Raw genomic sequence first — 12,276 nt, 5'->3', positions numbered from 1 at the left:
TTCTCTCATTATGAACAGAGGAGACATCCTGTGGCATCAGTAATACCTGTGACTTTAACATTAGTGGAAATCACTGATGTTGTCATACCCAACAGAGTGATCGTAGGTATCTCACAATACCATTGTGCTCATCCGTATTTCAAAACTTTGTTACTTATTGGACCTTAAGTTTGGCTTTATTAACATACTTCTAAAGCTGCATATGTATTATTATATCATCAGTTTAGTTTTTAAATACTGGATAAGTATTTTTCTTTTTTTTTTTTTAACCCTATGTGTTTTAAAGCCTTGCATTTAAAAACATTGTATGAAGGGATCCATAGCCTTCATTAGGCTACCAGAGTGGTTTGTAATGCACCACAAAAACATCCCTGCAATCTTCACTTATGAAGAGAAAGGCTAGAGGGGGAGATGCTGTATGAAGTGAAAAGTTGTTTTTTGTTTTTTTTTTAAGTTGAGAGTGACTCAAGTATATTTCTGCTGCTGAGAGAGGGAAGTTAAAGCTATAAGAGAAGGGGATGATAACAAGATCCTGGCCTATGAGGGCTGTGTGAGGAGAGGCAGTGGTCCAGAGCACAGGTGGTGGGATTAGGTTTGGGTAAGAGCAGAAGGTGAAGGCATTTCATCCTTTGAGTTCCGAGGAACGAATGGGAGCAGGTGGAGGCCAGTTGGGGTCAGGAAGCTGAGTCAGTCCTATTTTGTAACATTCTTTACTTCCTGTGTAGACTGGAGCCCAGGTCACCTGCAAAGAGTAAGATGGTGAAAGAAGGGGCTTGAGGAGCATAGAGGAATTTTTAACAGAATTCTTGAGTATTTCTTGAAGTTTAGACAGTATGCTGAAACTTGGAATAGTATGGTAAATAAGATAGTTCTCTATCCCGAATAACTGTGTTTCTTGGTGAGGAACACAGATACATAAATAAATAAGCACATAAAAGGAAGCACTGCATTTAGTCTGAAGTTGGAGGGCTGGAGGAGGAGGTCAGGGAGGGTGACATTTGAGCAGATACTCACTTTTATTGAGTGTAAGATTGCCAGGGGGAAACAGGCAGGGAGAAAGGAGAGCATCTGCAATGGCATGGATTTGTGGACAAAGAGGGCTAATTAAAAAAAAAAACAACAAAAAAACTTTTCTTGGAAATATAAACACAGTAAGCAGGATCTTACTGTGTTGGGTGTTGGGAGCAGGGAGGGGCTGGCGGGTGTGGAGATGGATGTGGCGTGGCTTCTGCCTTGATGGTCAAGGAGGGGTCATGTTGGGATAGTATAGTTCTGCAATGTGATTGGTGCTGTGTAAAGTTTGAATTAAGTCACAGTGCTTATCATGTTTATTTAGAAGACGGAACTTTCTTACCAAACGATTATGTCATTGTCATTGTATACGTTATGTAAGATTCTGGAGGGGTGTTTTACAAAACTTACTTGAAAGTTAATCCATTTTCTCCACTTTCTCTTTTTACTCAGGGATATTACGTGTATCGTGACATGCTAGGAGAAAAAGGAGATTTCATTACTTCACCGGAAATAAGTCAGATCTTTGGGGAGGTAATCGTCAATTTCAACTATAAAAGAAGCTAATATCTGGGCGCCTAGGTGGCTCAGTTGGTTAAGTGTCTGACTGTTGATTTTGGCTCAGGTTATGATCTAACAGTTCATGAGCTTGAGCCCTGCATTGGGCTGTGTGCTAAAGGTGCAAAAAAAGCCTGCCTGGGATTCTCTGTCCCTCTGTCTTTGCATGCCTCTCTCTCTCTCTCTCTGTGTCTCTCAAAACAAACATTAATTAAAAAAGCTAGTATACTGTTTCCGATTCTGTGTCTCCCTCTCTCTCTGCCCCTCCCCCGTTCATGCTCTGTCTCTCTCTGTCCCAAAAATAAATAAATAAACATTGAAAAAAAAAATTACTTAAAAAAAAAAAAAAGGGGCGCCTGGGTGGCGCAGTCGGTTAAGCGTCCGACTTCAGCCAGGTCACGATCTCGCGGTCCGTGAGTTCGAGCCCCGCGTCAGGCTCTGGGCTGATGGCTCAGAGCCTGGAGCCTGTTTCCGATTCTGTGTCTCCCTCTCTCTCTGCCCCTCCCCCGTTCATGCTCTGTCTCTCTCTGTCCCAAAAATAAATAAACATTGGAAAAAAAAATTACTTTAAAAAGCTAGTATCACAAACACTTGAGAGCAGATCAGGTTGTATTCTTCTGTAGTAAGTAGTGTTTTACACCTTTGCTTTTGTGACTCATCAAAAGTTTTAATTTTTAATCATTTATATGCTGGAGGAATACAGAATAATAGAGAAAAGAGAGAGAAAAGTGAAGGGAGAAAAGTTGCAAAACCCTGAGGAGTTCGTGGGGCGAGATGTGTTCTCAGGCCCCACCCTGCCGTGGTTGTACCGTAGTTCCAGTGGAAACCCCCCTCACAAATTTTCAGTTCTCCTCAGGAATTCCAGTTCATTGATTTCCACATAAAATCCCCCCCATGAATTTAGAAATAGAAAGTAGTACACAAGAGGAAGTGGAATCCAGGTATTAAAAATGGTAATTGTGCCTAAAAAGCCATGTAATCGTATCAGTCATATGAATGTAAAGAAATGGCATCATCTTATTTCATATGTCTGTCTGCTGTCCCAACAGCAGCACCTTTCTGGAAGTGCTAGCCTCTTCCTTGTGTCAGGGGACCTCTTACAGTGGGGCTGCCTTTTAATGGTGCTCTGTTACTAGGCTTCCTAAGTGGTGTCTTTTGTAATGCCACCTCCATGAGTCTTCTGGATGTGCATACATGTATGTACATAGTAAATGACATACATGTGGTCATTGGCAAATATTTTGCTTTCTGGCGTAAAGTGCATATTTCCTTGGAGTTTTATATACTTTTACGCTATAATATTTCAGTACAGTTTTTTTTTTTCCTTGTCGCAGCTGCTAGGTATATGGTTCATTAGTGAATGGATGGCCACTGGAAAAAATGCAGCTTTCCAACTGGTGGAACTGGGCCCAGGCAGGGGTACCCTCTTGGGAGATATTTTGAGGGTAAGTAATAAAAGGAACGTCTTCAGAGTCTCGTGTACTTGCCTGAACCTTTGTTCTTTTGATTTGTTTGCAAACTTCATTGACTTCAATGGCTTTCGGTCCTCTCCTTACCTCCTCTTTCTCCGCCAAAATACAATGTCAGAATGATATAATGAATCATTACTTATTGTTGTCTGTTTGTAATCTAAAAAGTGAGGGTAGGGAGAATGTGAAAGGGAAAAGTTTAAAACCTTTAGAAGACATCATGGGAGAATATATTTGTCTTCTAGGTGGGAAAAGAATTTGTGAATTATATAAAGGGTAGAAGCCATAAAGGTAAAGATGAATAGAGGGATAATTTCAACTACATTAAATTTAAGAAGTTATTGTTCTTTAAAGAAATTAGGAATTTTTTATTCTTCAAAGACACTGTAGGGGCGCCTGGGTGGCTCAGTTGGTTTAGCGTCCGACTTCAGCTCAGGTCATGATCTCATGGTCTGTGAGTTCCAGCCCCGCGTCAGGTTCTGTGCTGACATTTCAGAGCCTGGAGCCCTCTTTGTCTGCCCCTCGCCCGCTCATGCTCTGGTTCTCTCTCAAAAATAAACAAGCATTAAAAAAAATTTTCAAAAGACACATAAAGAGAGTGATAAGACAAGCTGCAAAGTGGGAGTAGTTTTTTGTAACACATAAAGAACTGGTAGTTAGCATACATGAAGAATTCCTTTCAATCATTAAGAAGGTGACAGATAACTCAATAGAAAAGTCAGGCTAAAGATGTGAACAGGCCCTTCATGAAAGAGGAAGTCCTCATGGGTAGTAAAAACAAAAAGATGCTCAGACTGATTGGTAGTCAAGGAAATGAAAGTTAAAATCAGAGTGAGATACCACCGTGTCCGCAAGATTAGCACATTTGGCATCACCAAGGGTTGTTGAAGATGGAGAGATGGGGAGCAATGGGGACTCGCAGACACTGTTTGTAAGAGTGTAATTTGTGGTAAGCACTTTGAGACGTGCTTATTGGGCATCGTCTGCTAACGTCACAGTAACTTATACTGTATGAGCCAGCAGCACTTTTACTGCTAGACGTGTGCCCTACAGGAGCTAGTGCAGATGTGTACCAGGAAACATGGTCAAGAAGACAGCAGCATTATTTAGAAGAGCAAAAAAAATGGAAACAACCCAAATGCCTATCAATGGGAAAATAGATCAATAAATTGTGGTACAGTCAGACATACAGTGGAACATCAAGGGTTGTGAAACTGCATGAAATCACAGCAGAATGCACAACACTCAGATGGACCTCAGTGTCTTGTGAGTGAAAATAACAATTTGTAAAAGAATCCGGATCATATGATTGTATCTATATAAAATCCCCAAATGTCAACATTCAACAATTTGTGTTTGGTGATACAAATGCAATTAGGAACATTTATAAAGAAAGAGCAGGAAATGATGGTGGTGGCATCTGAGGGTGAGGGAGGACACATTTTCCAAGGGAAGGGTCGTGTCACTTTAACCAAAGATGCGGTATCTTTCCATGTATTGTTATTTCTAGCACTCTACCTAATGTTTTGTAAAAACACTAAAGAGGAGGAATATTGTTTATAGTACATGATAAGTAATTGTGTTTGTTAAACTTTTGTAGTTACACTGTTTTGGAATTCATTAGGCTTTTAAAAACAAAAACATATTCAGTATACATTTGAATGTCTTGATGCAGTATGATTTTTGCTTGAAATTTGGAATCAAAGGATTTTTAAAAATGACAGATACCCTGATTATATCATATTTGGGGGTAAAAGAAATGAACCACTGTTTTAGGTTTCCAGTGTTCTATTTTATCGCTTTGAATTGGCAAAGTCATTTGAATACAAAATACTTAATAAGGTTCTCAAATAATATTGTCTTGTTTCAGGTACAATAAAAATCAAGCCCACAGCTCTTAAAATGCATACAGGATGCTTCTTTAGGTCAAGTCCTAAGAACTTTAAAAAGCTAAAGAATTTAAAAGAATGTTAATAAAATGGACAAAGACATAATTATGGATTTGTTTTCATTTTTTGATCATAATTTCTGAAGGATTTTTCTCTTGGGAAGTTTTCCATTTGTAGTTTCATTTCCAAACGAAATTTGGAAAAATTGTCTTATTATTAGCCTATACCTGCTTATTCAGATCTCAAAAATAGGAGGCAAATCAGCAGTGAAAATTACATTCAAATGAAAAATACTATTGGCGTACTTTATGCCTTGGCATTGAATTTTTAGCATTGAGATATTGATAAAATATCAGTGTACTCCTTTTTTCTTCATGTTTACAACAGTTATAAATGTGTGTGGCTAAAAAAAATTAAAAATTGAAAGAACTGCGAAGTTAAACTGTGAAGTTTTTAGTGCCCTTCGAATTTGATTTCCTGAGAACACAGTTGAAACATCTCAAAGATGAGATTATTTCACAGACATAGCAGCTTCATAAAATCAGGGGGATATATACATTTCATGTTTTTGTTCTCTCTTTAGACTCCCTAGTCTGATTATTTACTGGATGCTGAATCTTTAATGTTTGTTAGTCTTTTTTTTATTTATTTTTTTTTTTAAATTTTTTTTTTTTTTAACGTTTTTATTTATTTTTGGGACAGAGCGAGACAGAGCATGAACGGGGGAGGGGCAGAGAGAGAGGGAGACAAAGAATCGGAAACAGGCTCCAGGCTCCGAGCCATCAGCCCAGAGCCCGACGCGGGGCTCGAACTCACGGACCGCGAGATCGTGACCTGGCTGAAGTCGGACGCTTAACCAACTGCGCCACCCAGGCGCCCCTAATGTTTGTTAGTCTTAATTCTAATTTTTCTCATTAGGAAACCAAATTGTGCATTGTTCGTCTTTCATGTAGACTGTAATAACTGATAGTTTATGAATCTCACGGACTGCTGGAGAGTGGCTTGTGTGAAGTTCCTCTGAAACCAAATTTTACTTCTGTGACATGAGCAAAGTGTTAAGGGAAATGGTTAGAAAACCTAAAATCTACTCAACACATTGTATTTTGCCATTTTTTTCTTTCTTTTTGTATTTAGGTGTTCAGTCAGCTGGGATCTGTGCTGAAAAACTGTGACATTTCAATACATCTGGTAGAGGTGAGCGAAAAACTGAGTGAGATTCAAGCATTAACACTGACTGAAGAGAAGGTCCCTCTAGAGCGAAATCCTGGATCCCCCGCATATATGAAAGGTGTTACTAAATCTGGGATTCCAATTTCCTGGTACCGAGATCTGCAAGATGTTCCAAAAGGTAATTAGTTTACACTGCGTGATGAGCTAATTTTGATTACCACCCATCCCAGCGATGATAGGCGACTACAAACGTGTAGAGCACTATAGTACGTTGATGCGATGCCACCAGGACCCTTACTCATAGGGAATAGCAAATTTGTTTCTAGAAAGTAGCATTGTATTAAAAAAATAACATGCCTAATAATAGGGAGAAATGCCTTTCATATGGTTTTGCACAAAAATGTAGATAGATCCCTATTGTACCTTTAAGTTTTTCCTGACCCCTAAGATAGCACTGTCTCTGAGGCAGTCCAAGGCGGTGGGGACTGATGGAAGCAGAGTTAGGTGGTTTGAGTTTAACTGTCTCATCTTTTGAACATCCTTGCTTACCTTCAGAGAGGTGGGAAAATCCCTGCACTCGGCAGGGACCATCCACTATGTTGATGAACCTCTGCTCCCACCTAAAGTGGTGGTCTGACCTTGGCAAGCCACCTCGGCGAGTCCTGGGCTCAGCTGTCTCAGATGATTTTAGGAAGTTCAAAGCCTCTTTTAGCTAACAAATTTGGGTTCTAATTTCTTTCATGCCCTGTGGTGAATAAAGGGTTAAATTGATAATTGGGATGTTTTGGCCGTCGGGTCCGGATATGTGGAAAATAAGGACGGTAGTAATTGGTCTTGAGCGTGTTCTCAGAGTAGGCGAAGCAGTGCCTGAGGTGGATGATTCTCTGGTAGCGATGGTTGTGGAAGCCACCTCAGGTTCCTACTCGATCTGCTAGGCGCTTTCTTTTGTTGATGTTCAAAAGAACGATTAGATACTGCCTTAATGCTGAAACTATGTTTTCCTTCTGTTTTTAAATAGGGTACAGCTTTTATCTTGCGCATGAATTTTTTGATGTTCTTCCTGTGCATAAGTTTCAGGTATTGATGGGATAAAGTCATATTTATAATTGAATAACAAAGGGGCTTATGTTGGAAGAATAAACGTGAATGGTATTTGATTACTGTTAAAGTTAACTCTGTTTGGAATTCTGATGAATATAAATAATTGAAAAGCAAAAGTAAAAGGTTAAGTAGAATCTTAATTGTCTTAGGATAACTATTAAGAATGTTTATTTCCCATAAGAGACTCTTAAACACAGAGAACAAATGGAGGGTTGCTGGAGGGGAGGTGGGGGGGATGGATTAAATCGGGGATGGGCAGTAAGGAGGACACGTTTTGGGATGAGCACTGGGTGTCATAGGTAAGAGATGAATCACTGGAATCTACTCCTGAAGTCAAGATTACACTGTATGTTAACTAATTTGAATTTCAATAAAAAAGCTTATTTTTCCAAGGACAAAGATATGTGAGAATATAACATGGTAAATGGCTTTATTGCAAGGAAGGATTACATTTTAGCCAATAGTTTTGATATCCAAAGATTAAATTTTTTCCTCATTGAAACTGAAGTGAGCAGACTTAAGATTTGGTGGTAATGTATGTGTCCTGGTAATTTTTAAGGCTAAGAGCATGCATTGATTTGTTAGCAAAAGCTTTTGATTAGTCCTTCAGAGTCTGTTTTCCATGTTAGGGGGCACTTTCCATGCTGCTTAGTTTATCTTCAGCTCCATCACTTATCTAACCAATACTAGTAGTTTTCATCTGTCCGTCTTACTGTTTGAAGGAATTGAAGTAATGCCTTCAAGTGATTTTAAGTGGTAAAATCCTTTGTAAATGTTAGTCATCTATCTTGTATATGGCAGGAGAGAATTAATAGTTATTTTGGGGAGGCAGTTTTGAGGAAAAAACTTGTAAGAATTAGTTTTTATGTGTTATTTTGTGTTTAGAAAACTCCGCAAGGATGGCGAGAAGTATTCATCGATATTGATCCCCAAGCTTCTGATAAACTGCGGTTTGTTTTGGCGCCTTGTGTCACCCCAGCGGAAGTCTTCATACAAGTAGGAATACCACGCGAATCTTCATAGTCTTGTTTTCTGAGTTACTGCTTTACAGGGGCCAGGAGAGATTTGCTCATAACATATGCGGTGCATTTTATGAGTGGGAAGTGCAGAGGCTATCGAGTCAGGAGCCTGGGGTAAAATCCTTTCTTGGGTGCGTGACCTTGACGTAACAGGGAAGTTAGTAAGCACTTACTCTGCAAGTTCTTCACCTTCTCCCTTCACTCACTTCCCTACCACGCGGTGATAGTATTGCCTACCTGATGGTACAGTAATGCAACAACTGTTTAATGAGTACTTTGTATATGTGACTCTGTATTTTCTCATTTAATTCTCAAACGATTATGTAAGCTTCATTCTACACTGCCAAAATGGTTCATGTGCTGCTGCTGCTTTTGCCCTCAAGGAGTAATCACAAGAGCCATTCTTGTGTTTAGGGTTCAAAAAACCCTATACTTGTGAGGAACGTTTAGGTTTTGGATTGCATGTTGTAAAAAGGTCTACTTTTTGGGCCATAACTAAGTACTTTTTCCTCAGAAGTTACTTGTTTCAAAATCACAGGAGCTTTTAAACATGAACCTATCAATTAAATTTTTTTTTTTTTCCAGAGCATAATTAAATTCAAATAGCAACCTGAGTGCTTGGGGGCATTTCTGTTTTTTCATATTCTAGCTTCCCAGTTTTACCTGAGTGAGAAGCAAATTCATAGCTACCAAGAGCTAACCCCCTGCTCCTGGGAGATACAATTGTTTTCAGTTCTTGACTTGAGTGAGTGGTACTCACGAGAGAGGGAGCGATGACTTTCCCTCTCTCTCTGCCCCTCCCCGACTCGTGTGTGGGCGCGTGCTCTCTCTCTCTCTAAAATAAACATTAAAAAATAATAAAGCTGGGGGCTAAGTGCTTTATTGTTTGATTTAAGCCTCACAATAAGCCTTGTGTGTACATGATGAGGAAGCACTCTGCAAGTTGAAGTAACTTGTTTCTAGTAAGCAGTACGAAGAGCAGAGACTCAATTGCTAAGTGTGTGTGACTCCATACCTGTTAGCTCTGTGCCATTAGAGGCAAGATCAGGGCAGGTCAGTACTTCATTTTTTTTTTTTTTTTAATATTTATTTATTTTTGGGAGACAGAGTACAAGCAGGGGAGGGGCAGAGGCAGAGGGAGAGGGAGACACAGAATCTGAAGCAGGCTCTAGGCTCTGAGCTGTCAGCACAGAGCCCAGCGTGGGGCTCAAACCCAAGAAGTGCAGGATCATGACATGGGCCTAACTGACTGAGCCACCCAGGCACCCCAAAACTTCATTTTTAAGAGTATATTAGGAAGGAACAAAAGTTAATACAGGTTTTCATAATAAAGACCAACGCTTTTTCCCATTTTCTCAGGAGTTAGTGTAATGTCATATATACTAGTCAAGTTGACAAGTTCTAATACTGTCATTTCACTTTTTAGACTAATGGGCACTAAAATAAATAAACATCAAAAGAATCATCTAGACTATTAGGCACTTATTAAGGACCCTTAGTAAATAGTTGAATATCTTGGGAAATTATGGCCTCAGGTACAAGGTCATGAGCTGAGGTTTCTAGACAGAGGGCATATCATTGGAGTATCTTTTGCCCTAAAAGAAGGTATCAAAACATACTTACTTGCTAGGGTCTATCTTGTTATATTGGATTTATATCATTTGTTCTTTCAGCACAAATTTTAGAGCATCTGTTATTTGCCAGGCACTATTCTAGGCAGACAAAAATTCCTTTCCCATGCATTCAGCCCAGGGGAATATATTTATATGAATTACGAGCATAATATCACCATAAATAAAACTATAATGAACCAGCCATCTAGGGGTTTGGGAGGCATATGCCTTTTTATAAGAGGGATTAAAATTAAAGTATCTTTGTAAACTTAGTGGACGGCATCAAAGCACTAGGGAGTTCCATATAATAAAGAGGACGTCATGTGGAAAGTTGAGTGTGGACAACATAATGTGTATTGAGAAGGAGTGTATTGTAACCAAGAAATGCTCATTATAGAAAAACCCTAAGGAAACCGTTTTTTCAGTGATGCATTTTGATGCAGCTGTTCCTTTACTAGAGTGATGAAACGAGGGATCACGTGGAAGTGTGTCCTGAAGCTGGTGTAATTATTCAGGAACTTTCTCAACGCATTGCGCTGACTGGAGGGGCTGCGCTGATTGCCGATTATGGTCATGATGGGACTAAGACAGACACCTTCAGAGTACGTATAATTCAGCAAGATGACTTCTCAAAAGTTAATTGGCGTGCTCTATTAAGTTTTTAGGTTTGAAACTCATTGAAGATCTTTATCTTTGGCTTCTACAGTGGCTAGCATTGTAATATCACATTGTTTTGTCATGAATATTCATTTATAGTATTATAATTCCTTCTCTATTCCATCACTGTGGGCAGCATCTTCAGGCACTCCAGGCGGCACTTTATATTGGGTTTTCCACATAGCATCTCATTTGAAGAAAGGGTGCTGTTTTAAGAGTTTGGAAACCAATGATTCAGGCTACGTTTTTCTTTTTAACAGCTGTTATGTAAAATGTACTAAAATGATAGCATTTCCTTAATCTTGATAACCACAAAAGGACAAAAATTCATCTTTTTAAAATTATTTTCAAGGGATTTTGTGGCCATAAGCTTCATGATGTCCTTATCACCCCGGGAACCGCAGACCTAACAGCTGATGTGGACTTCAGTTATTTGCGCAGAATGGCAGAGGGAAAAGTAGCTTCTCTGGGTCCAATAAAACAACAGACGTTTTTAAAAAACATGGGCATTGATGTCCGGCTGAAGGTAATGATTTATTTCACTATCTTAAATATTTCAATTTTGTAGTATTTCTAATGTTACGCTATGTGTTAACTGGGATTCAAATAAAAACTTGAAACAAAAAATTTTGTAGTATTTCAAAAAAACCTTTTTTTTTTTTTTTAATTTTTTTTTTCAACGTTTATTTATTTTTGGGACAGAGAGACAGAGCATGAACGGGGGAGGGTCAGAGAGAGAGGGAGACACAGAATCGGAAACTGGCTCCAGGCTCTGAGCCATCAGCCCAGAGCCTGATGCGGGGCTCGAACTCCCGGACCGGGAGATCGTGACCTGGCTGAAGTCGGACGCTTAACCGACTGCGCCACCCAGGCGCCCCAAAAAAACCTTTAAAATAATAAGTACGTCTGGCCTCAGCGCTCCTATTGTTAGCCAGATGCTTGGTATTGCTATTGTAGGGTATGGTGGAACCAGATTGCCTGTTGTGGCGGGGGAGCCTTGTAAGTTCCTGTGTTTCTGTGTGAGGTAGATTTAAGACTTCCAAATGGTGTTCGTGTTTGTTAAGAAAACTTGACTGTGTTTATCAGTAGATCAAACCACCTGGGAATATTTGCTAAACCTACAAATCCACAGGTTTGGGTCTTGGCAACCTACGTTCCCCCCGCCCCCCCAGTAATTTTTATTTTTTATTTTATTATGAGAGAGAGTAGAGGGAGAGGGAGAGAAAATCCTAGGCTCCATGCTCAGTGTAGAGTCTGACACAGGACTCGATCTCATGACCTGAGCCAAAATCGAAAGTTGGACGCTTAACCGACTAAGCCACCCCGGCACCCCAGCAACCTGGGCTTTTAGTGAGCACTCCATGACTCTTGAGGCAGGTGATCAGAAATCCCATCTTAAGTAGTGCTTTACTGAGTGGCTAACAGTCATGAGTGTTGCTGCATGTAACTAGGAATCCTTCTGGTTATTTCTTCTAAGAAGTTTTTCCTTTCAGGTTCTTGCAGACAAATCAGATGAGCCATCCAGGCAGCAGTTACTTCAGGGGTATGATATGTTGATGAATCCTAAGAAGATGGGAGAAAGATTTCACTTTTTTGCCTTGCTACCTCATCAGAGACTTCATGGTGGAAGCCATCCGATGAATGCGTGTCAGTCAAAACCTTCTCCGTCACCTGTAGCTGGGTTTGGTGAACTTGCCTGGAGGTGATATCTCAATGTGGACGTTTTACCCCTAAGTCTGCCTATGCAAGCAAAATAAAGGGAACCCATTTACATATATCACAGGTAAAA

At 39.8% G+C, this 12,276-nt stretch overlaps 1 protein-coding gene across 1 annotated transcript in view; it reads left to right on the top strand.

Moving 5' to 3' along the window:
- NDUFAF7 (NADH:ubiquinone oxidoreductase complex assembly factor 7) overlaps positions 1-12,276 on the top strand; it is a 24,470-nt gene extending 12,194 nt beyond the window's left edge. The window contains exons 3-10 of the mRNA XM_043604157.1: positions 1,465-1,545; positions 2,904-3,014; positions 6,062-6,275; positions 7,116-7,174; positions 8,084-8,194; positions 10,289-10,432; positions 10,840-11,013; positions 11,981-12,276. Coding sequence (XP_043460092.1) covers positions 1,465-1,545; positions 2,904-3,014; positions 6,062-6,275; positions 7,116-7,174; positions 8,084-8,194; positions 10,289-10,432; positions 10,840-11,013; positions 11,981-12,193 — 1,107 coding nt within the window. The 3' untranslated portion in view covers positions 12,194-12,276. The remainder of the gene's footprint in view (positions 1-1,464; positions 1,546-2,903; positions 3,015-6,061; positions 6,276-7,115; positions 7,175-8,083; positions 8,195-10,288; positions 10,433-10,839; positions 11,014-11,980) is intronic.

The sequence above is a fragment of the Prionailurus bengalensis genome, chromosome A3, assembly GCF_016509475.1.
Source record: "Prionailurus bengalensis isolate Pbe53 chromosome A3, Fcat_Pben_1.1_paternal_pri, whole genome shotgun sequence".
Taxonomy (NCBI): Eukaryota; Metazoa; Chordata; class Mammalia; order Carnivora; family Felidae; genus Prionailurus; species Prionailurus bengalensis.
This window is presented reverse-complemented; position numbering and strand designations above follow the sequence as displayed.